This window comes from Erigeron canadensis, chromosome 2 (genome assembly GCF_010389155.1).
Source record: "Erigeron canadensis isolate Cc75 chromosome 2, C_canadensis_v1, whole genome shotgun sequence".
NCBI classification, from domain to species: Eukaryota; Viridiplantae; Streptophyta; class Magnoliopsida; order Asterales; family Asteraceae; genus Erigeron; species Erigeron canadensis.
Window position 1 is genome coordinate 5480718 of NC_057762.1, and position 23667 is coordinate 5504384.

At 30.5% G+C, this 23667-nt stretch overlaps 1 protein-coding gene across 1 annotated transcript; it reads right to left on the minus strand.

Moving 5' to 3' along the window:
- Positions 1 to 2506: 2506 nt before the first annotated feature.
- Positions 2507 to 5831, minus strand: LOC122589743 (glycerol-3-phosphate acyltransferase RAM2-like). The gene is made up of 2 exons (XM_043762070.1): positions 5162 to 5831; positions 2507 to 3558 (listed from the first exon to the last, which is right to left on the minus strand). Exons 1-2 carry the CDS (start codon positions 5798 to 5800, stop codon positions 2674 to 2676), a joined length of 1524 nt encoding a protein of 507 aa, XP_043618005.1. The 5' UTR covers positions 5801 to 5831; the 3' UTR covers positions 2507 to 2673.
- Positions 5832 to 23667: the final 17836 nt, after the last annotated feature.

Below are 23667 nucleotides of genomic sequence, written 5' to 3' on the forward strand. Positions count from 1 at the left end.
GGATAAAAATCTAATACCATTGTAATGAGGAAGTGAATTTCCCAAAAAATTGGATGATTGTTGCCTTGGGCATGGCCTTTTACTGTAGGTTTTAAAAAAGTACTAAAATGACGGTTTTGATAAATTGATCTAAGTTTGAACCTTTCAATAAGCTATGCTTGTCAAACGAGTAGGCGGTTCTGTAATTAGCTCCCTGTATCTCTTTCAATCAGTAGAATCATGCTTGTTAATTTGTATTTTATTTCTTATTGGTGTTGCTAGGAAATTGCACAGATTGGATCGCACATGTGGTCACCTGACGCTAGATCCACTCAAGGTCGACTCAATAATTATAATGGGGTAAACAACCGTTGTAGGCCCCTAAGAATCTAAGGTCTCAATTTTTTTTTTGTATATAATAGTCTTAACGTTCGGAATTTAGGCTAGGCATCATTATATAATATGTCGCGCAATAATACTGATGCAGGTCGTCACCTGAACCAACCCATAATGTGGTTAATTTAAATCTTCTATTTTAATAAGTTATCTTTTATTTTTATAAGTTATTTTTTATTTATGTTAGATAAGTATGAATTGATTTGTTTCCTATTTTAAAGGTGTTAGGGTTAGTATAAATAGTAATTCTCGTTATTGTACAATTCAGTTGAATTATTATTAAGTTTTATAAGAATATTGATGTTCTGTTAATGTTTTCGGTCTTTGATTTACTCATTTTTTCTTGAGCCATTTGATTGCGCTTCTTCTTGCATCAAATACCCTTATTCACGGGCCGAAGGCGGTACCACATGGGGGCAAAGGGGTCAATGCCCCTTCGAAATTTAGATTTTGTATCTAGATAAAAAATTTAAATTAGCGACATCAAAAGATATGTTGCTAAACATGTCTCCAATTGTGAGTTTTCTATTTTGTATGGATTTTAAAATTTTTATATAGGTTCTTAACAATTTGTCTGTTTTTAAATTTATTTTTTATAGATTGTTTGATATTTTCCTTCTGAGATTTTTTTTCTGAAACTACTTTTGTCCTTATTGATTGTTGCATCAACCTCTACACCTATTTATTTACTAGTAGTTCAAAAGTATAAGTTGAGTTATCCTTTTCTTTTTCTTTTTCTGTTTACTTTTTGTATGTTAATAGCTAGGCCTCCAAATTTAATATTGCCAAAGGCCCCCAAAGCCGACACTGAATCCACTCTAGTATCTGTTTGATTCATGCACCCACACTATATGGTAACAACTGGGATTTTCATGATATCAAGTCAAACTAGCAACAACTTGATTCGTGATTCTTAACGAGAACACTGGTATCCCATTTATTAGACAGGGAAATTCAATGATCAAAGAGAAACATGTATGATTTGTATAATTTGGTTTCACAGATGAAGCGGTTTTACACAAATTAGTCAAGGATTTCAAATACAATGAATTGAAAAGAATAAAGGATTTTACATTTCAATCTTGAAATCATTTTGGCTTTAAAACCATTCCCCGTATATTGAAGAGTATTGCTCCCTCCGTCCCACTAGAAGTGTCATGCTTTGATTTTTCAAAGTCTAACTTTTACAACTTTTACCATAAATAATTTTCTTTGTGTTTAATAATGCTTGATGAAAGTTATATGAATTGATTGTGTTTTAGAAGTGTTTTCACTGATATAATTTTTATCAAGTTTTATATAACACAAAAATATATATTTAAGATCAAAGTTTAAAGATTAAGACTTTGAATAATCAAACTAAGACACTTTTAATGGGACGGATGGAGTATTAGGTTTGGGCAATCCCTGAACATTTGTTTTAATAGCTATACTTAAATAATATGGTTTGAACTAATAACCCGAACCAAAACCAATAAGATCAAATCCATTTGAATTCAGCATTTTTTTGGGCCTAACCAATTAATGAAAACCTCAAATTATCTTATATATGTTCTAAATAATTATATTAAGGATATTATATGTATATTATGTGGAGATTTTTAAATAGTGAATAAATGAGTTGGATAGTTTGGCCGATCAAGTTTTTTTTTTCTCCAAAAATAGAAGTACCAAATATTTTATAAGTTAGATAAGATAAGATATATTAGGTTTGGGGCGAGCCCCACACTTTTGTTTTAATACCAGCCTATACATCCGAACCAAAAACCGGCCACTTAAATAATTCGGTTTGAACTTAACCCGAACCAAAACCTATCAGATCAAATCCATTTGAATTCAACATTATTTTGGGCCTAACCAATTAATGAACACCTCTAATTATTCTTTATTTTCATTTATCTTGTTTTTATCATATACTGTATATATATATAGAAAAATGCTAAATGAAACACTTAGAGCTTTACTTAACGTATATGTATATATATATATATTAGAGATAATGATACTTTTATTTTTCAGTTACATGCTACATACAAAAGTAGCATCATTTATTATATTTGGTCAATCGTGATTCATATATGCTTTAAAGTCAGGCTGGCATGATTTATAATGTTATAAAAACCCATTTAAGTTTTACACAATCCTATTATAGTAATTATATATCGATCTACCAAACAATTGAATTGATACATAGTTTCATTTAACTAATTTGGTACAACATACATCACTATCAATTAAACCATTTCCACAATTCTAGCTAATAACACCCCGGCCATATATATATGATCTTCAATTCCTTCATACAACTTTCGGTTTTCCGGTTCCAACCGTGCCATCATTTCCTGCCAACATCTTATACTTATCCTTCCTCGTAAAATTCGTGCATTCGTATGACAAAGTTGACGCGATCATCCGTTGAATATAGTTCGCGACATCATGACTTGATTTCCCATTTGCACAAGTTAATTCATAAGGTAACTTGTTCAAGAAGTTAACTTCGTAAGCCGGACTAGGGTTCATAAAGAAATAAAAAGGGTCCATTCCTTTCCACCCTCTTGCAGTTGTCCCATGAAACATACTCATCTTATTTGACATCGCGACCGGAGCCAATTCGTCGGTAAGCTCAGCAAACAAAGCCGAAAACCTTAGCAAAAAAGGTTCTCTACATGTGGTTCCTTCTGGGCATATAACCAAATCACCTTCTTCTAGAAGCTTCTTGATCATGTTAGCATCCGTGGTTCGGTCTCTACTGAGTCTAACTGTTTTGATAGGGGAGATGATCTCCGAAAGTCTTGATAACGAATAGGTGACCGCAGGGATAGGACGACCAAGGGCGGTCGAGAGAAAGATGGGGTCAAGTAGAGATCTATGGGAACAAATGAAAAGAACCCCGGTTTGACCGGTTGACTTTTTGGCTGGCGGGGGTGGTGTTCCTTTGATATAGACACGTACACCGAGTGCCCAAAAGGCGTAGTATACTAAAGACATTGGAAGAAGGCAACCGGCTAAGATACGTAGGCATGCAAGAAGAAACCCGACCGGGATCCAAAGGATCGTGATCAAGGCGGTGAACGGGGTTAGTTTGTGGACTAGCCGGCCGTCGTGGAACACCACCGGTTTCGGTAGCTTGTCTACGGTTACTGCTTGAAGGTCTTTGGTTGCAGCTGGTACTATGTAAGCTTCCTGAAAGTTGAGTAAATGAGTTTGGTCAAATATATCAAAAAAACAGGATATTATGTCAATTAATGAGTCTATTAATTAAATTTCTAGTCAATGCAAACCGCAAACGTGTCATATATATGACCTCTTTGACCTTTTCGGTTACTTAAAAAAGTCAAACTATAAACTTTCCGTTTAAGGTACTCCGTGTTAAGCGAACTAGATAAATCAGAATCCGCCAATTCTCTCATTGAAGAAATAAGATGAAAGTCAGCCACTGAAAGTTTATCTAGAGTGACCCAATTAAATTGAAGTTTATATTTATTTTTGTGTTTTAGCAATCAATTTGTTGTCATGTCTACCAATACATAATTTAATTAATAAATTTTCATATCAAAATAATTGAGATTATAGTTTAAGTATACAAAAAAAAATTAAAAATAAAAATTGTATGTTTCATGTCAAAAACATGTTTTGAATTTTATGTTAAATGTATAACTCTTTTATACACCTTAATTACAACCTTATAGAATATATTAAGTAAAACTTTTATTTTTAATTCATAAAAAAATATACTTTATCTTAATTAATTAAACATCAAACTTTTAATTTTCAATCAATAAGATACAAATTTTAATCTCATCAATAGTAACAAAACACCCTATATGAACATATATATACATATAAATTTTTTTTAATGACATTATAATATATTCTACTCTTAAATAACATAATTAAAAATCTTACTAATAAACCATCAACTTTTTTGACTTCATATATAAATATATTAATTCTAATAAAGCAGTATCTAGTGTAGAAAATAATTTTTAAAACACAAACATTGATGTGGGAAAAATAATTCGGAACGGGGCGTTTATACGTTATATATTTATCACGTTTCATGATGCATAAGGCTGTAAACGAACCGAATGAACATGAACGTGACTTTGTTCATGTTTGTTCGTTTAACTTAACGAACGGTTCACGAACAGATAAACGAACATAATGATTTGTTCATGTTCATTCGTTTGTGTTCATGAACTGTTCGTGAACAGTTCAGTTCATTTACAGCCCTATGCATAACTCTCATAGTTTGTTCTCTTATGTTTCTTCTTGTATATATATTCGGTACTATATATATATATATAGTTTGTTTTCGCTCTCTTAAATTTTAAATATTAATTATTTATGAGTATATACTAGACTTTTATCAAACTTAACGCATAGAAACTAACAATAGTTTCTTGATCGATCTTTTAATTAGATAACAAAAAAAATTTCATAGAAAAGATCGACACCGATAGAAATGACGACATTCGGCTCCCTTAACTACCAACTTTGGTCAATGGTGATGTAACAAATTAAGACATCTATATTGATCAAGTTTTTGAATGTTCAAAAAAGAAGTTATTTTCTTTATTGTTAAAAAACAATTAGTGTTGACTTTTTAACAAATTCATGTATTTTCCATATACATAATTTTTTGAGACGAGCTCGAGATAATTTAAAAGCTTTAACTAATCCTAAAAAATTTCAAGTTTGTAGACAATAAATAGTTAATAGTCAAATCCTTTATATAACAGTACTTAAAAATAAAAGATAAAAAATTATTATATAAACTAATTACCTTGCATAATTGCATGTATGGATAGTCGGTTTTCCGGTCACCAAGAGCCAACTCGGGTAAAGATTCATTTTCAAAAGCCTTCAAAAGCGCATCAGCCTTGTTACTTCCTACAAGCACTCCGGGCCGCTTTACAAGCCCGGTAGCCCGTCCTCTCCAAGTACAAATCTCGGTACCCAAAACCGAGTCCGCACCCAAATACTCTTTCAAAAACGGTTCCACCATCACACTCGGGTTCGCGGTAAGCACATACCGCTTCCCACAAGCTGAGAACACGCGCCACGTCTCGGGGTGCAAGTCACTCGCGTAGAACTTTGGCAACACGGCTCGTGCCACGGATTCGATATCACAAACTTTTAATCCCGCAAAAGTCGCGAATATTAAAACACGAATACCAGCTGACTCGGAAAGGAAGTAATATAGAATCCCGGCTATTGGAGATAATAGGAGTAAAAAAAGGAGTCTTAATATTCCTCCAACTTCAAATGCGACGAGGGCAAAATAAGGGAATGAACTACGTCCCCGTAGTAACGTTCCGTCTAGGTCGGATACCACAGTTTGGTTTTCCCGGCCATACGTTTCGCATTTCGTGATGGCCGGGAATTCATGTGGATATTCGGTATTCTTTAGATGACCGGCCATTGTTATTTATGTATGTAGATTGGCTTTTGTTATGGACTACACACTTTAGTTTGGCGATGTGTTAGACATAGGTTTGTATATATATAGTGTTTTGATTTGAAGGATATAGTAGTTAATTAAAGAAAAGCCTAACTTTTATTGGAATCTTATTAACAGTTAATGAAAATAATTATTTAAAGTAGTGATGTTGACTTACATCGGACATAATTCAATGTGTGTATAAATATTCTTCAAATATTTATTTGAAAATCTTTTAAACATTATATACTCTATTTATTTATTCAGAATATCAATGTATATTATTGATTAAGTCATGATTTTTTTATTAAATATATACGGTTGTTTATGGGTTGAACGAGATTGCATTAGAAAATGAGTATTTCATCGTCTTTGGTACTCTCGTCCAATGCCATGGTTGGTTACTTTTAAGGAGATTATTAATGATTTCAATGAAATTTAACAAAAATTAATTGGGATTTTGTGTTAACCGAACAAGATAAAAGTAAATTCAAATTAATTTACTTCAAATTTTATTGAAAATTTTAAATGAAACGGTTTTTTAATGATATACGCAGAGTATTATATATTATAATTATTATAATATAATATTAACTAAGATAGATAGATATTATTTGAGACAACCGTGGAAGATAGATGAGTATTAAATGGAAAAAAGGGTATATGGACGTTTGTTGTTATTAGATGAGGAGGCAAGTTGAAATTTTTAATGAGCGAAGCTTTTTGAAACTCCTGAGCTTAGGTAAACCCGATACGATTTGACCTTTTGTTATTTAGTCCTGCATTTACAATGAAAAAGGAATCGTAAGCCTGAATATAACATTCGTAAGCCTATTCTCGTTAAAATGTATATATATATATAATATATATACATACTAGCTCAGTGTCCGCGCGTTACGGCGGTTTTACGATGATCACATACGAAACATGCAAGAAAAACAAACAAAAAAAGACACCGGTGGGGATTTGATTCCGGCGCCGGCAGCATCAGAAGAAAAATAAAGAATGACATCCGTGGGTTTTTTGTTTGTGGATACGTATTTTTAGCATGTGTGGGCTTTTTTTGTGTGAAAGGGTAAGTTTGAAACTTTAAAAATAAAATGGGGGTATTTTGGGATTATATATATATATATATATATGTGTGTGTGTGTGTATATGTATATATATTACGTGGCATATATAGCCTGAATATAATTTTCGTAAGCCAATTCTCGTTGTAAAAATATTGTTATGATGTCATATACATACGAGTAGTATAGAATTTTATCATATTACTTGGTTTTTGTCCCGTAAGCAGCAAGGTTAGATCAAGTGGTTAACACCCTTGCCTCTGGAGTCAGAGGTCATGGGTTCTATCCTCATCCCTTGCAAGGCGGGAGGTCCTTTTCTATCTTTAAATAAAACCTGAAAGCAGTCTCTCTACACCGTCCTGTTGGGGTAAGGTTGTCTACATCTTAACCTCCTACGTACACCGTCGAGGTATTGGGACCCAAAACCCGTGAAAGACGGCATTGAGCAAAACTTACTTACTTGGTTGGTTGGTTTTTGTCCCGTGTACAAATTTCATACAAATAACTTAACAAAAACTCATTATTAAAAATTAACTTCTATTGAAAAACAAACATAAATTTTTGTAAAATTTAAGTAAAATATCAAGAAAATACAAAATAGTAAACATTATTACAAGAAAAAAATAATTGTAAATATCAGGGTGGGCAAAGTGTTTTTCCACTCCTCTCCACTTTTTTCATCGGATGGGGATTCCTTCAAGTTCTTCAACTTGATTAATCAAGTTAGAGAAATCTTGATAACTCAATTATAATCAATGGTCAAAATTTAAATTCGTTGTATTTTGAATTTTAACTATTGGTTTTGATTCAATGGTCAAGATGCTTCTAACTTGACCAGGAGATTTCCATCCTTTTTCATCTCTCCTTATCCTCATCTGAAAAGCACCGGACTCGATAAACCGAAAATACAAAATTTTTTATACCCCCACTGCGCCACAGTGGGCTGAGAACTCCCCACTGCGCCGCAGTGGAAAAACTCGGCACAGGAAGGAAAAAGCCCCACTGCGCCGCAGTGGGTTTGACACACTCCCACTGCGCCGTAGTGGGAGGAAAATGAAATCTGGTCCGAAGAAATCCACTGCGCCGCAGTGGGCAAAGCTAGCCCCACTACGCCGCAGCGGCCTATCTGATCAGCAACCTTCAAGTGAACAATTTTTGAATCAAACCAAAACTCCCAAATCACAACCCAACTTCAACATATGACATATTGCAGAATTACAAACGAGTATTTGACATCATAACGTACATATTTACCAAATTCCTTTGACCCAAGAACAACTACACCATCAATGGGTCAATTACCTATTTTGACATTTTCACAACCATAAGGAGTAAACTTTGCCAAAATCAAAAGTCATAAAAGGAACCATTTACATGTACCAAAATATGACATAAAACTACCAAATGTACCAAGAGCCAAAGTTGGAGGGACATCTAATTGTCTAACCAAAAGAATGTCATTCCTTCGAGAATAGCCAAATAACTTCCAAAACCACTAGCAACCTTCACTCTAGCTTCCATCCAATTCAAACCTAGTTCCTTCTTCCGGAACTACCTATAACAAAAGGGAAACATCTAAAAAGGTAAGCGAAAAGCTTAGTAAATATGCTTGCATATGATCATATAAACGAAGGAGGGTCAATGCACAAAGGACTATTGCATATAGACTATGACACCGTCGTGTCATATCTATAATGCTCACCTTTGTGTCAAGCGCATTACATGGATCCATATAAGCAAATGATTACATAAACAATAGACATCACAATAACAATGCTCCTCATGAGCTATGGTCACCTAAAGCCACTACTTAGGCTTAACGCCAAATCAATTACCACACATGGAACGACTTAACATCGTATGGTAATTGACCCGACGATTATACAAAGATATGCAAATATACTCACCTCCTTCTCGACACAATAACAGATCAAGATAACCGCAATTTGCAACAATTCAAGCTTTTAACCTATCAATATAACATAATGCACACATAAGGCAATATTCACTTTTCTAACCATCTCAACATAGCTAATCAAACTTTTCACTAGCATTCATAACCTCTAACCAAAACCCACTATGACATTGAGTTGCTTACTTATCAAATTCTCCAAATAAATTCAAGGATATCAACATCTTCACATTATTTCACTTACTAATAAAATTCATCATTTTTATAGTTGGAGCTTCATTACCAACATTCTCATTATAAACAATTTCAAGTAAGCAACTCAATAACTAAAACATAATGAACAAGAATTTTGGGGGAAATTCACACATGCACTCAATTCTTGCAAAAAAACCCCAATTACCCATGATAAGAATCCTAATTCCTAGAAAAGAGGGGAAATTAGGTTAAAAAAGTAATTACCTCAAGGAACTCAAGACTAATTTAATGCTTTAAATTACAAGATTTCTCCTCCTCTTTTCTTCTTGATATTTTCGGCCACCAACACCACCCAATAACCCAAACCCTAGCTTTATTCTTGAAAGATAAATGACAATAGTGATTCCAGGTGATTGTTATTATTAGTTGAAATCTTGAATTAGGAGATATTTTCTATGAACTCCTTTGAAATTGAAGGAGTTAGAAGTGAAAAGAAGAAATGGAAGTGGAAATATGACTAAGGGGAAAAGAATTTGGCTGGCAACACAAGGAAATGCTACGCCACTCTCTCTCAAATTAATGGGTAATTTACCCGCTATCCGCTAAAGTTTCAACTAAATTAACCCCATATCAAAAAATAAAATATTAGGAACTTATTTTAATGTCAAAACTACAAAAAGGGTTAATTTATTACCTTAAAATTATCGGGGTGTTACATCATCCTACAAACAAGGAATGTTTCACCATTCTCTCTTTATCTCTCTCCAACTTAAAAGAAGACAAAAAAATAATAATAATACAAGAAATGGAGAAAACAAATAAGGTGGGACAGAAACCGGACACCACCATCACCACTTTGCTCCCCACCCCCATAAGTACTTATAAGACGGGGCAATGTTCCACACGAGCCAAAAACCTAATACACATACATAATGTAGTCGTATTTAACATTTGAGTACCTAAAATCATTTTTTTATGAAACACAAAACATATGATCCCATTACGATCGTAGAGGGTCTTTGATTTTGACTCTTAATTTTAAAATTTTATAAGTTTTTATATTAATTTATTCTAAACAATTCTTTAGAATTTAAGAATGTTAATAGAAAGATATGTAGATATAAAAGTTGCATTAAATGTAACATTTTATTTGTCAAAGACTATTTAAAAATTTATCTCGTTGTGTTAGGTACGTGTAAGTATTACTGTTATATAGTGAAGTATAACTGATGTGTCGTATCCCGATTAATGATTTGAAGAAAAAAATAGACTACAAACATATAATACAAAAGGTTTTTTAAATAATGTTGAAAAACAATTCATATTTTAGATTATATAAAATATACTAATATATATATATATATATAGACTTTCATTATTTTGAGAACTAATTTTTTATTTTTTTTGCAAAAAAAAAAACATAACAAATCTCAAATTATGTATTGGATCACATGTGTTTTTTTTATTCACATTTGAAATGATATAAAAAAGTATGCTATAGAAGAGACGTGTTTAAAAAACTTTCAAAATAGCATTTTATGAACTTGTGAATGAATATGTCCGCGTCTTCGTTCTCATGTGAACGAATGGCTATATATAAGGGTTTGGAAAAAAAAAATTATGCAACATATATTTTTATAATGTTTCACATGTGAATAAAAAAAAAGCCACATGTGATCCAATATATAATTTGAAATTTCTCATGGTTTTTGCCACAAAAAAAAAATTGGTTCTCAAAATAAGGAAAGTAAAAATGTGATCTTATACATAATTTAAGAGTTCTTACAATTTTTACTTAAAATTAGTTCTCAAAATAACTCACCCCTATATATATATATATATATATATATATACTAGGTCTTTTACCCGCACGATGTGCGGTTATTAAAAATATAATTAAATTAAATGTTGGTAAATTTTACATTATAGATGTCAATAATTATTAATAAATCGTGATTGTTTCAATCTTTAAAACCTAGAGTGCCATTAATAATGATTAAAATTATGATGAGCAACATATATAAACTTAATTAAACATATTTCAAGTTCTAATAATCAAATTTTGTCATAGTTACTTAATACAAACACATGTAAATATAAATAAATCCTTGCAACAAATTAAGTAACCGAAACAAATTTTGTAAAAATATAAGAAGATTTGCTAATTTTGTAAAAATTAACAACTTGAACTAATAAAAAATGTAGAAAACATAAGAAACGGATTGTAACCTAAGATCAAAAGAAACAAATTGCATGTAATCTGATCTTAATTTTGCAAAACATAATATATAATGAAGTAAGAAAACAAAAATAATAGAAATTATTACCATGAAAATTTGACATTCATTTTATTAACATTAAATCCATTTGTAATTGATAAAACCCAAAATCTAAAATAACAAAAAGTTAAGCATATATTAATTTTGAAAAACAAAATATATGATGAAGTAAAAAAAATAACAATTATTACTATAAAGATTTGTCATTTATTTTATTTAACATTGTATCCATCTGAAATTGATGAAACCTAAATAGGAAGTTAACCTATCCTAATTTTGAACAAAATGAAGCAATGAAAAAAAATGCATATTATTACCATGAAGATTCGTCATTTAGTTTATTTAACATTGCGTCTATATGTGAGTGATAGAACATAAGATTAAATACGTTACCTAAAAAGTATGAGAAAAATCAAACTAAAAGTCGAAAAGAATGATGAAATATTGTTAAAGGTTGATCCAATGATTTATCAAGTTTATGCAGATAAAAAGAAATGGACATTTAAATAGATTGATGATAAAAGTTTGATAAAGTGACATCGACATCATTGATGGTAAAATTAAGGATAAATTTTATACGTATAGAACAAACAAATCATTCACACATCTATGTATACTGTATTTCCCATCTCGTCAAAGCTAAAAAAATATGAATAATAATAAATATTTGCATCAAAAAGCAATTCATAAAAACTTACAAATATAATTATAATGTATTGTAAATGAAATAAAATGAACATTCATGTGTCTTTTTTGGTAAATGAATATATGGGTTGTATATATGAATATATTTATATCTATTTTATATGATTAATATTAATATTAATATTGATATAATTAGATAAACATGTAAACAAAATATTGCCAAAGAAAAAGAATATCCCACGTTTATTAATATCTTGAGTTTTTAACTTTATTTAAAAAAAATTCTATATATATCTATATCTATAAGAAGAACACAATTAAATTATTGGCAAAAAATTATAAAATTGTCACATATGATTAAAGCTTATGTGGCAATATCATAAAATAGTTTAAATTTTTAGAGGCTCTAGAATCGTTCTGATTCTTATTGTTTTAATATATATATATATATATATATATATGGGTGAGATAAATTGAGTCTAGCTAATTTGAGTCTAAAAAAAGTCCATGTAACTTACACATGTATAAGTTAACTCCGACCACCACCACCATCATCATCTCCGGCCACCACCATGATCCTCCGGTGACGGCAACCATCTCCGGCGAGACTTACACATGTGTAAGTCAACTTTCCGGCGATGATGGTGGCTGGTGGTAGTTGTCAAAAATTATGATTTGGATCGGGCTTCGCCCTTAAGGATATTCGTAAACTAAAGCTGGTGGAGGTGATAGGTCATTGAGGGTGATAGGTCATTGAGGGTGATAGGTCATAGGGGGTGACCGGTGATGGGTGATCTACCTAGCGGGCTCCGCCCTTAGCCGCTATGGCTCCGCCATGGACTGTCGGGCTCCGATCTTGGCCACTGCTATACTGCCATGGATTGACGGGCTCTGCCTTTAACCTTCATTGTTGTGTACATAAGTTGTACTTACACATGTGTAAGTCTCGCCGGAGATGGTCGTCGTTGCCGGATTACCATGGTGGTGATCGGAGATGATGGTGGTGGTGGTGGTAGGAGGTGGTTGGAATTGGAGGAGATAGAAGAAAATCAATAGACTTTTTTTGGATTCAAAATAAGTTGGAGTCATTTAATCTTTCCCTTATATATATATATATATATAAGAGATTTTTCTCTCTCTTCAATTAAATATGGAAATTCTGGACCACACATTTTTTCTCTTCAATTATATATGGAAATTCATTCAAATTATTCAAAATGTTTTATCTCATAAACCGTAAATTGTTAGACGAAACAAAAAGTATGGGTAGTCTTAAAATTTCGTCCACTTTCATTAGAGATCAAATTCGATATACTTTTGACGACTTTTAATTTTCATTTTCTTTTCAATTTGATATACTTACACATTCTTTTTGGTTCTTGAGTTCTTTTTTTATGAGTTCTTAAATAACCCTTCCTCAGTGTGTATATATATAGAGAGAGAGAAAGAGAAAGAGGGGGGGGGGGGAATATATATATATATATTAAAAATTCATCCAAATTATACAAAATGTTTTATCTCACAAACCGTAAATCGTTATATGAAAAAAAGAGTATGGGTAGTCTTAAAATTTCGTTCTATTTCATTAGAGATGCAATTCGATATACTTTTGACGACTTTTTAATTTTCATTTTTTCCCCTTGTACTTGTGTACCTACACATGTGTAGGATCTTTGTTTTCACATGTAAATTAGTAAATAAACATCTCTACACAACAATGAAGGTTAAAGGCGGAGTCCGTCAATCCATAGTGGAGCCATGGTGGCCAAGGGCGAAGCCCGTCAGTCCATGGCGGATCCATACCGGCTAAGGGCGTAGCCCGTTAGGTAGATCACTCATCACCTATCACCCTCGATGACGTATTACCCTTTTATGACCTATCATACTATGACTATCACCCCCACTAGCTACCCTTTATGAATATCATTAAGGGCGAAACCTGTTCCGAATCACAATTTTCGTTCAACTTACACATGTGTAGGTTATGTTATGTGTAAGTATCAAAAAGAAAACAAAAATTAAGAAGTTGTGAAAAGTATATCGAATTACATCTCTAATGAAAGAGGACGAAATTTTAATGCTACCCATACTTTTTTTTTTTCATCTAACGATTTACAGTTTGTGAGATAAAATATTTTGAATGATTTAGATGAATTTTCTTATTCTATAGAAGAGAGAGAAAATGAGGCAAAATGAGTGGTACAAAATTATTTTCATGTTCTTTTTTATTTGTGTAAAATAACTCACCCCTATATATATTACTTCTTCCATTATTTCGATCTCATTTTTATCTTGCACATGACCTTAAAATTATTGCCGACCACTAGATGTTCAACATAAATGTTATTTCTGGAACAAAAGAAATTTATACTATCTAATAAAACAAATCATCTTTTTTTTTTCTCTTAAATTTTTTGTCTTTGAATAACTAAAAATACCCTTCTCTTTTATTCACTAATTTAAACATCTCCATATAATATACCTATAATATTCTTAATGAAATAATTTACAATATAGATACCCAACACTTAAAATAGCTATAATACCACATTTAACATCAATTATTTTTACATTCACCACCATCGTGCCCACACTGCCGTCCCCACCACTGTCACCACCACCTACTCCGCCATCACTACCCCTATCGCCGTCGCGTTGTGCGGGTATAAATCTAGTATTTATAATTTCATTCTATAGATGTGTAACCTAGCTTAAATCAACACCGTTGAATATATATGATCGATTCATAAGGCATGTGTCTTCTTAATAAAATAAAAAAAGGCTAGAGATCTATGTGGGTAACCATAGGTTGTTGGTTGGGTACGTGTATATATCATGTATATGAATATGATATATGATATATCTACTTGAATAAATAACAATCACGTTGGTCAAACACTTGGTTCTATCATTTTTACGTTGCATGCCATGTTTGTCAACAGTTGCTTCATACTTGGATCACTTTATAGTTTAATCTAGTTAACCGGAAAGTATAGTTGCTTTAAATTATTTATTGTTTTCTCATCTTTATTTCTTTCTTTCATTTTTTTTTCTTTCTTTCTTGCTTCATACTTCTACTAGCTACCTAATGTTGAAAATTTAATTTTGTGTGAGGAGGGGTGATGGATGTATCACAAGGGAGTATATATAGATAACTTGTGTGTATTTAGCATATATATATATATATATATATATAGGGGATGAGAATATAAGGCTGTTAGATACCTAAACTTATATGTCGGACACTCACATATTAATTTTTTAAACCATAAAAATCATGGGGCCCAGACATTTATTCATTAAATAGTGAAATAATAAAATATTAGTATGTGAGGGGTTCCACACCTAAGCTTATGTGTCGGACAGCCTTATATTCTCTTTTCCCATATATATATATACACACACCAGTGTTCAGGCCGGTCCAAAGGGTAGTCTCAAAATATATTAATCAAGGAAAAAGATTTATCCTCCTAAAAGATTAGCCTAAAAATCCTCCTAATAGCTTTAGATGGTGACATGTGGATACCACTAATTCTCTAGACTAATCTCACCCCATGATTTTTCACATGTCACAATCCTATTAATTAGGAAGATTTTTAAGCTAATAACTAAAGAGGATTGATCATTACCCATCAATCAAAGCTAAAAAATTAAAATTCAAATATATTAAATAGATACAGAAATCAACTTAGAAATTTGCTAGTTGAATAACCATTTCATCGGTCAAAATACTCCTAAAATTTTTCATCAATTCACCATTGACCGAGCCATGTATGGTAGTGCCCTGCAAATAGCAAAAAAAAAAAAAACATGGAAAAAACTGGTAAGTTCTCTTAGTGTGTTTCTATGTATTTAAGTCAATTTAAAAAAATAAACCCCAAACAAATTAACCATGAGAATCGAATAAACATCTTTGCATATAGAATCTTACGGGAAAATTAATCTGAATAAAAAAAGGAACCTAGCCAAGGATATTCCAAACGCCGATCAAATGATAAAGATAAGGAAACAAATTCTTGATCAAAAAAAGAGTCGAGCCAAAAACCTTGCAAAGCCATCCCCTATTGTGTTAAATCCTAAACATAACGTGGATCAAAGGGTTTTATCTTAATGTATTATTTAAAATTGATATCATGCTTTTCACAAGATCAGAAGTATATTTGTCATACACAAACTGAAATGATGAATTGTTCCACCATGCTAAATCAACACCATCTCAATATGTAATATTTTCCCCAGATAGAATAACAACGGCTAAAAAATTACACCATTAATGAGCTAGTTTTAAAACATATTCAAAATAATCATAGTCGATATATTAAAATAATCAGAATCATACTCATAGCAAAATTCGACTTTTTATCTAAAAGCTTATAGATATATAAAATCGTAAATCTTAAGTATACACCATTAATAAGCTATTTTCAAAACAAAATCAAAATAAGCAAAGTCAATATATTAAAGTAATCAGAAACCTACTCATAGCAAATTTAGACTTTATATCTAATAGGTTAAAGAAAGATATAATCGTAAATCCTAAGAGTTAATATAGGTTACAAATACAAAATTTAATATATAATATTTAGATTAGTTAAGTCATATATCACGAGTTAATCAGTACGAAAGCTAAAGAAGAAAGATACAAAAATTAACTCCAAATAAATATTGATTACAGTTTACCCCTTTTTTTCAACTTTAGTTAAATAAAAAATTTACATTTTCTTATATTCTAAAAGTGTAAATTATATAATTTGAAAAATACATACCAATTTAATAACAAAGACCATCTCGAACGTTTCGATTTTCTTCGGGTTCTTCCACTCTGAAACAGTCCATACATGCACAACACGGAGTCATAAATGATGGTTAACATGTGTTGTCTTAAGATCTTCATGATGAACTAATGTAGTCATATTTTTTTATTGTTTAAGAAGAAGCCATAACGAACCTATAATGGACAACAAATTAAATTAAAAGAAATAATAATAACAATAACATAATAATTCAACGTTAAAAAATAATAATAATGTTAATTATGTGCAAAGTATATAAAAAGAAAAACTCTTTTGTAGTTAATCGTAGCTTCTTTTTTTGTTGTCGTGCGTGAGTTATATTATAGATTAACAAGAAAACCGTAAAGTGTAAATTAATTATTTTTAATTTGGGTGAAATTATAAATTGGTGATGAAAAACCAAAAAGTGTAAATTAATTATTTTTAAGTGTAAAATTGGTGATAAAAAAACTGAAAAGTATAATTAATTATTTTTAAATTTGGTTAAAGTGTAATTTGGTTATTGAAAAATTAAAAAGTGTAAGTTAATTATTTTTAAATTGGGTTAAAGTGTAAATTGGTAATGGAAAACCAAAAAATGTAAATTAATTATTTTAGACTGGGGTTAAAGTGTAAATTGGTGATAGAAAACCAAAAAGTGTAAATTAAATTAAATAAATATTATAAAATAGAGGATTAATATGGATAGCGTATTAGGGGAGGCGGAGGGGGGGGGGGGGGGGAGAATTTATCAACCCTCCCAAATTCCACCAATAAAATCACTCCAACTCAATTTAACTTTTCAACCCTCCCAACCAACCCTCTCAACCCTTTTTACTGGCGGCCGATAAATTTTCAACCCTCCCAAATTTTTTTATTTAATTTTTATTATAAATATTTAATGATATAAACAAAAATAATTAGTACTAATAAATTATAAATACTTTTAAACTAATTTGTAACAATTGTAAGTTTGTAACCATTACTTTATAACCCAATTTATAAGTAGTATAAAACTACAGGGTATTAACGAAAATGGAGTTATGTTGTATAACCAAAATAACATATAGTGCAAGTCTTCAGGGTTTAAAACGAAAATTGTTATTAAGTCAATTATTTGGTCTTCGTCTTCTACATCTGCAATATTCACACAACATCTTAATATATACTTTTTCCATCCCATTTTAATTGTCCAATTTTGACTGGTCAAGTCTTTTTCTTTCGACTTTGACCGTAAATATCTTTCTTTGTGTTACATATTAGTTGATGAAAGTTATATCAATAAAAACTACGTTTAAAACTCAATCAATTCATATATGTTATATCAAGGGTTACATAACACAAACAAAAATACTTACGGTCAATGTTAAAAGAAAAAGACTCAAAAAGTCAAAATAGGACACTTAATATGGGACGGAGGAAGTATAAATATATTGCACAATTGTTTTTTTCTTCACAGTTTTTTTTTTAAAAAAAATGAGCCTAACGAGCTCTTTCCTTCCTCCTAGCCCACCTCGAAAACGCTCCCCCTTTATCTCTTTCCATTTATCACCAGCGGGTATAATACCCGGCCACCATACCGTTAAACCATAAATTTGGAACCGGCGGCGGTGTAGCCGGCGGTATGGCTCCATAAATTCGCCAACCCGCCCTCCACTCCGTCCCCCCTTAGGTTAAAGAAGGGGAATTAAGGGTGTCAAGTGTACCCCAATCCTTTCTTTAGTTATATTATTATATAGATAGATAGATGACAGTTATGTAGTAGAGTGGATGTCGGCAAGTCATAGTTAAGTAAATACTAGCAAAGCTTTAGCTTTTAATGTTATTTTGTTATTAATTTTTGTATGAAGTTTTTAATAGTAAGTTTTTTTATGGTTAAAAAAGTTGCATGTTTTATTTTATCAAGTGCGGTTTTACTAAAATGGACTATATCTATATAATTATTAAAAAAAGTAGTAATCCAAGTTTTTTAAAAACATCTTTAAAACTAAACCTATACTAAAAAGTTGCCACATAGGATTTTACCTACATGGCATCTCTATAATTTTTTTGACAATATTTATATATCTTTAATCAAATTAAATATTAAATACAAGAATAACTTATTACTTTAAAGTTAAATACAGTAAATATTAAATAAATAAATGAAACTATATAATACAAAATTAACAATGGAAATCCTGTTACTTTAAAAAAAAAAAAAAGTATCGTACTTGTATGGGGAAAAAAATGCAATCTTGGAAGTTATATCATGAAATCTCAAGATTATAGAGAATTATATATTTCAAGTTTTAGTAGTTGATATTGTTTACAAATTGCATTAATATAAAAACTATATATTTGTTTATCGAATTTTTATGTATTATTTTGAATGCTTGAAGAACGAGCAACACCATAAAATATAATTGAAACTCTTTCTTGACATAGTTTTATTATACATTATAAATATAATTGCATAACCATAAAATATAATTGCATAACCATAAGTTTATTGAGTATGTTGCCTTTTGTTGATAATATTATTGATCTTTTACATTTTATATGAGTAACGAGTGAGAATGACTTGGTATGATTTGAAACTTTTTGTTGACTAGCTTTATCACTATTTGTGATTTGCATGTGATAGTTGTTTACCAATCCTAGGATGGAGCCACAAAAAAAAAAAATCGGAATACAAGTGATTGTCGTTAATGTTTCTTTTTTTTATTTATCTTATGAATTTTGTATAATTTAGAAATATCTACCAAATGGTTATGTATAATATGGTGATATAACAATAAAAACAACAAAACATCATGAACCAATCATGAATACATGTACATCTGAACTTTTATTTTTAAGTATTTTTGGACACTAATTATAACAGCTCGCGCATCGCGCGGGTAAAATACCTAGGATTAAAACAGTAATAATCATGGTCTTCTAAAGCCTTCTTTCAACTTAATGCTAGCTTTAAAAATTGCCACATAGGATTTTGTCTTACGTGACATCTTCATAATTTTTTTACTATATTTATCTTAAATTAAATACATTACTAAATTTTAAATATATAGAAACTATATACATACAATATTTAAAAAATAAGTTACGTACACAAATAAAAAAAAGAAGCACCCTTTGTTTGAAAATTTAGATCCACTAGATCTAAATTTGGTAAACATATTTGACAAACTGTTTATGGATTGGGATCATTCACATATATGCTATATACAACGTAAAATTCATGAATATTCTTATTTGATAATATTTGCTTAAAACATATAATGTGTATATAATTTTTGGCATAACCATTCAAAGACCCACGAGTTATGGTCATTTATTCATCACCTTGAATCAAACGTTTAATATATTATAAGCAATTTACCGAAAATTGAAAGCAAACCGTCCGTGGTTTTACAGATTGTACACTTAATGGTAGTCGAAGCGGGCAACCATTGTGTTGTATATATCCACGAACATCATCATCCCTTAACTCAACCGTAGAAACCCCATTTAGGCTTCACCTATTAGTATTGGTATGTTATACATTTATACCATCTTTTTATGGTTTCTAATTTAATACTCATGAATATGTTTATTAATTAAGTTTGTGATAATACATCAATTTTAAATTACCACATAGGATTTTATCTTATCTGGCATCTCCATACATTTTTCATAATATTTATCTTATAATACTTCTTCTCAAACCAATATAATTTATTTTATTAAATATAATATAAAAATACTAAATCAAAACTATATACATAAAATATAAAAAAAAAACTCATATTAAATTAAGAATAAAAAGTTGTCCAACACAATTGTGTTGTTTCTCTCCTTCGTTCTCTTGGCGGAAACACATAAAATAAAGTAATCAAATTGGTTGTTATTCTAACCACAAAACATAGTCTATAATATAATGATAATAACAATAGTTACTTGAGTTTTATAATTGGGTTTTGGATTAACGGAGATAAAATACCTTATTTCTTAATTGTATTTAGGATTATTAAGGGCGTGTAATCACCAAAGTAGGTTAAATAACTGTGATATCGATTGTGATGTCAGAAAAGATAAAAGGTGATCAGAATGTTCCAGGATTTAACCATGAAGGCATGAACTATAACACAATTGATTTCCACAAGATAAACCTGTAGATTAACTATTTATTAATGCATAAAATAACTTTTTTAATTAGCCACGCATCGCGCGGGGTACAATACCTAGTATTATATATATTAAAAGTTTAAAAACACATGAGATTTGTTTTGTGCATTATTTTGCTATTAGATAATCATGCAATCGCTAACGTTAGCTGACTTAACATGTATCTCAAGTTATTATTGCAAAACGATAGTTGGATCACAACCGAGAGACATCAGATATCGAATAGATTGGAAAAGAGAAGTTAATTATTTATAAAGCTGTGAAGCCATTGTAGTTGATTTATATTTAGGATTGGCTTCAATTCATTGTTAATAAAATTCTATTAACAATGTGTAATTGGCAAATTTCATCCTTCATATTGGTACTTTTTGGCGCATCAACCGACCACCCCTCACTTTTTGGTTCCTTATATTGGCACTTTTTGACACATCCAATCGCGCGGTTCCATGGGGTCGATGAATTGAAATGAACGCCGGTAGTATGAAAACAAACAAAAAAAATACATGTGAGACCTGTGGCTTTTATAATTCTTCGCACTTTTTGGCAAATTTTGATTTTTATATTTAGTGCCACATGTCAACTTCTTATTGGCTGGAAATCCTTATCAAAATGTGTCAAATTGTTGTTTTAGGCTACATCCTTCACCCTTACATTATTTACATCTATTTTACATAAATATTTAATATTTTCTTTAGTGGAGTTGATCCCAAGGCCAATTTACTCGTTAACAAGGACTTGAAGGAGTTTACAAAGGAGGAAAAACTATTCTTGTGATATTCTATTCGGTTGCTTATCATAATTGGATGTGATTGATGTAATTAATTAACGTTGTCAAGGAACTCAATGATATATGAAGTATATTCTGATAAAGACATAAATGCCTAAATGTAGAACAAATGGTTAAATTTAAAAAAAAAAAAAATTCAGGAAAAAATATAGATCCAATTTTAGGTATTTTTTCTTTATTAAGTATGTGAAACTTTTAAAAATATATATTTGCCACTACATAATTAATTAGATAAACTTGTCTCCAACACGTTTGAATCAAAACTTACTTTACCCAAAACAAAACAAAAAACTAGATAAACTGTCATGAATTAGATAAACTTATCTCCAACACGTTTGAATCAAAACTTACTTTACCCAAAACAAAACAAAAAACTAGATAAACTGTCATGGAATAAAGTTGTAAGTAATATAGCAAGTTATATTATATGCAACTAATTATTATCCCGAATCTAATAGTTCCCGTTTAAGTTTTCACATCACTCGTTAATTAGCTGTCAGAATGGCATTGTGATATTTTGAAGTAAATGTTATAAGTAATATATTATATGTCCCTACGACATAACTATATATCAATCAAATTAAAAAAAACACGTTGTATCAATGTAGATCGATATCGTCCGATAAACACCATGTGGTTTCAAGGAGAGAAGCAAAAAACATCAAAGTACAGTAAACAGGAAATCGTTCAATCAAGAGGAGAAGATGTAAACCGAACTTGGAATTAATAAGTTTGGTGGCTTAGATCGTTTAGATTTAACTAGATTCTAGACCCGTATTCAACACTGTACACGAGGTTTACGATATTATCAATATTAGATGTTCATACATTTAATTCATAAAAGCTTATAATTTTGAACGTATACAGTTCTAAGTATTATACTTTGCAAATAATTTCTCTATTACCAGTGTTGGCACATGCTACAATAATTTCTCTATTATAGAACTTTTTAAACCAGTTGTACTCATAATTTGATATTATTATTAAAGATAATTAGGAATTAAAATATAAATATATTTGTGATACTGTACTTGACATTCAAGTTTATGTATTTGATCATGATGCGGACTCATAACACAAATAGGTTTACTTTCAATCATATGTCATATGATAATTAGATAACAATTAGGATTGTTTTCATACTCATTGATAACAATTATGATTCTTGATTTGAATGACAATTGAAACTTTTAAAAATTAAATATAAATACTTTTTATAAATTTTAAAAAAATCTCCCCAAGTTGGTGCTAAAAATAAATATAAATTAGGTATTGAGGGCTAAAAAGTGTAAATTATTGATGGAAAACAAAAAAGTGTAAATTAATGAGATTTTTCTACAAATTAAAACAAATACTAATATAATAATATATTTGGATAATGATTATTAGAGTTTTTAATTTATAGCTAATCTAAATGATGACATAAGCGAGAGTCAATTTGATGAAATTGAGCTATTTGATTGGTTAATAAGTTATTAGTTCAACTGTCTTATAGTATATATTAAGATTAAGATTAAGATTAAGATTAAGGTTGTTACAAGTTAGATACTTGTTGATATCTTTCGGTTAAATTGGAACTATTCCGACTAATTCGCAGTGGATTATATATTTCGGTTAACTTGTAGGCTTGTAGCCATTTTTATTCTTTACTATTGAAAAGAATATCAATTGGACTTAATAGTAAAAATTTAGTTGGGCTTTTTTCTATTTTGAGGGTCCCCTTACATGCATCGAATGCTAAGAAGTCGAGTAATTAAGAAGATCAAATGATGTTCGAATGTTATTAATAAGCAAAGCAAACACTTGACGTTTTACACACCCTCTCTTTCCCCAAATTGGGTGAGAAACAAAGATGACGATTTTAAAAGCATTTAATGTTAATTAATGTACTTCACCAATGGAATGTTAGCAACCATTTATGACCTTAAAGGCCGTTGCAAATGGAGGTCCTTGAAGACTTGGTTTGATATATCTAGATTCAAGTCTGAGGGGGTAGGATTTACCTCTATTAATTGTCGTGTCTTCGGGCGGATTAATAGG

Coding starts and splice junctions, on each gene's coding strand:
- LOC122589743 (XM_043762070.1), bottom strand. CDS start 5,800: ATGGCCGGTCATCTAAAGAATACCGAATATCCACATGAATTCCCGGCC. Junction 3,559..5,161: donor CATACATGCAATTATGCAAG/GTAATTAGTTTA, acceptor CTCAACTTTCAG/GAAGCTTACATAGTACCAGC.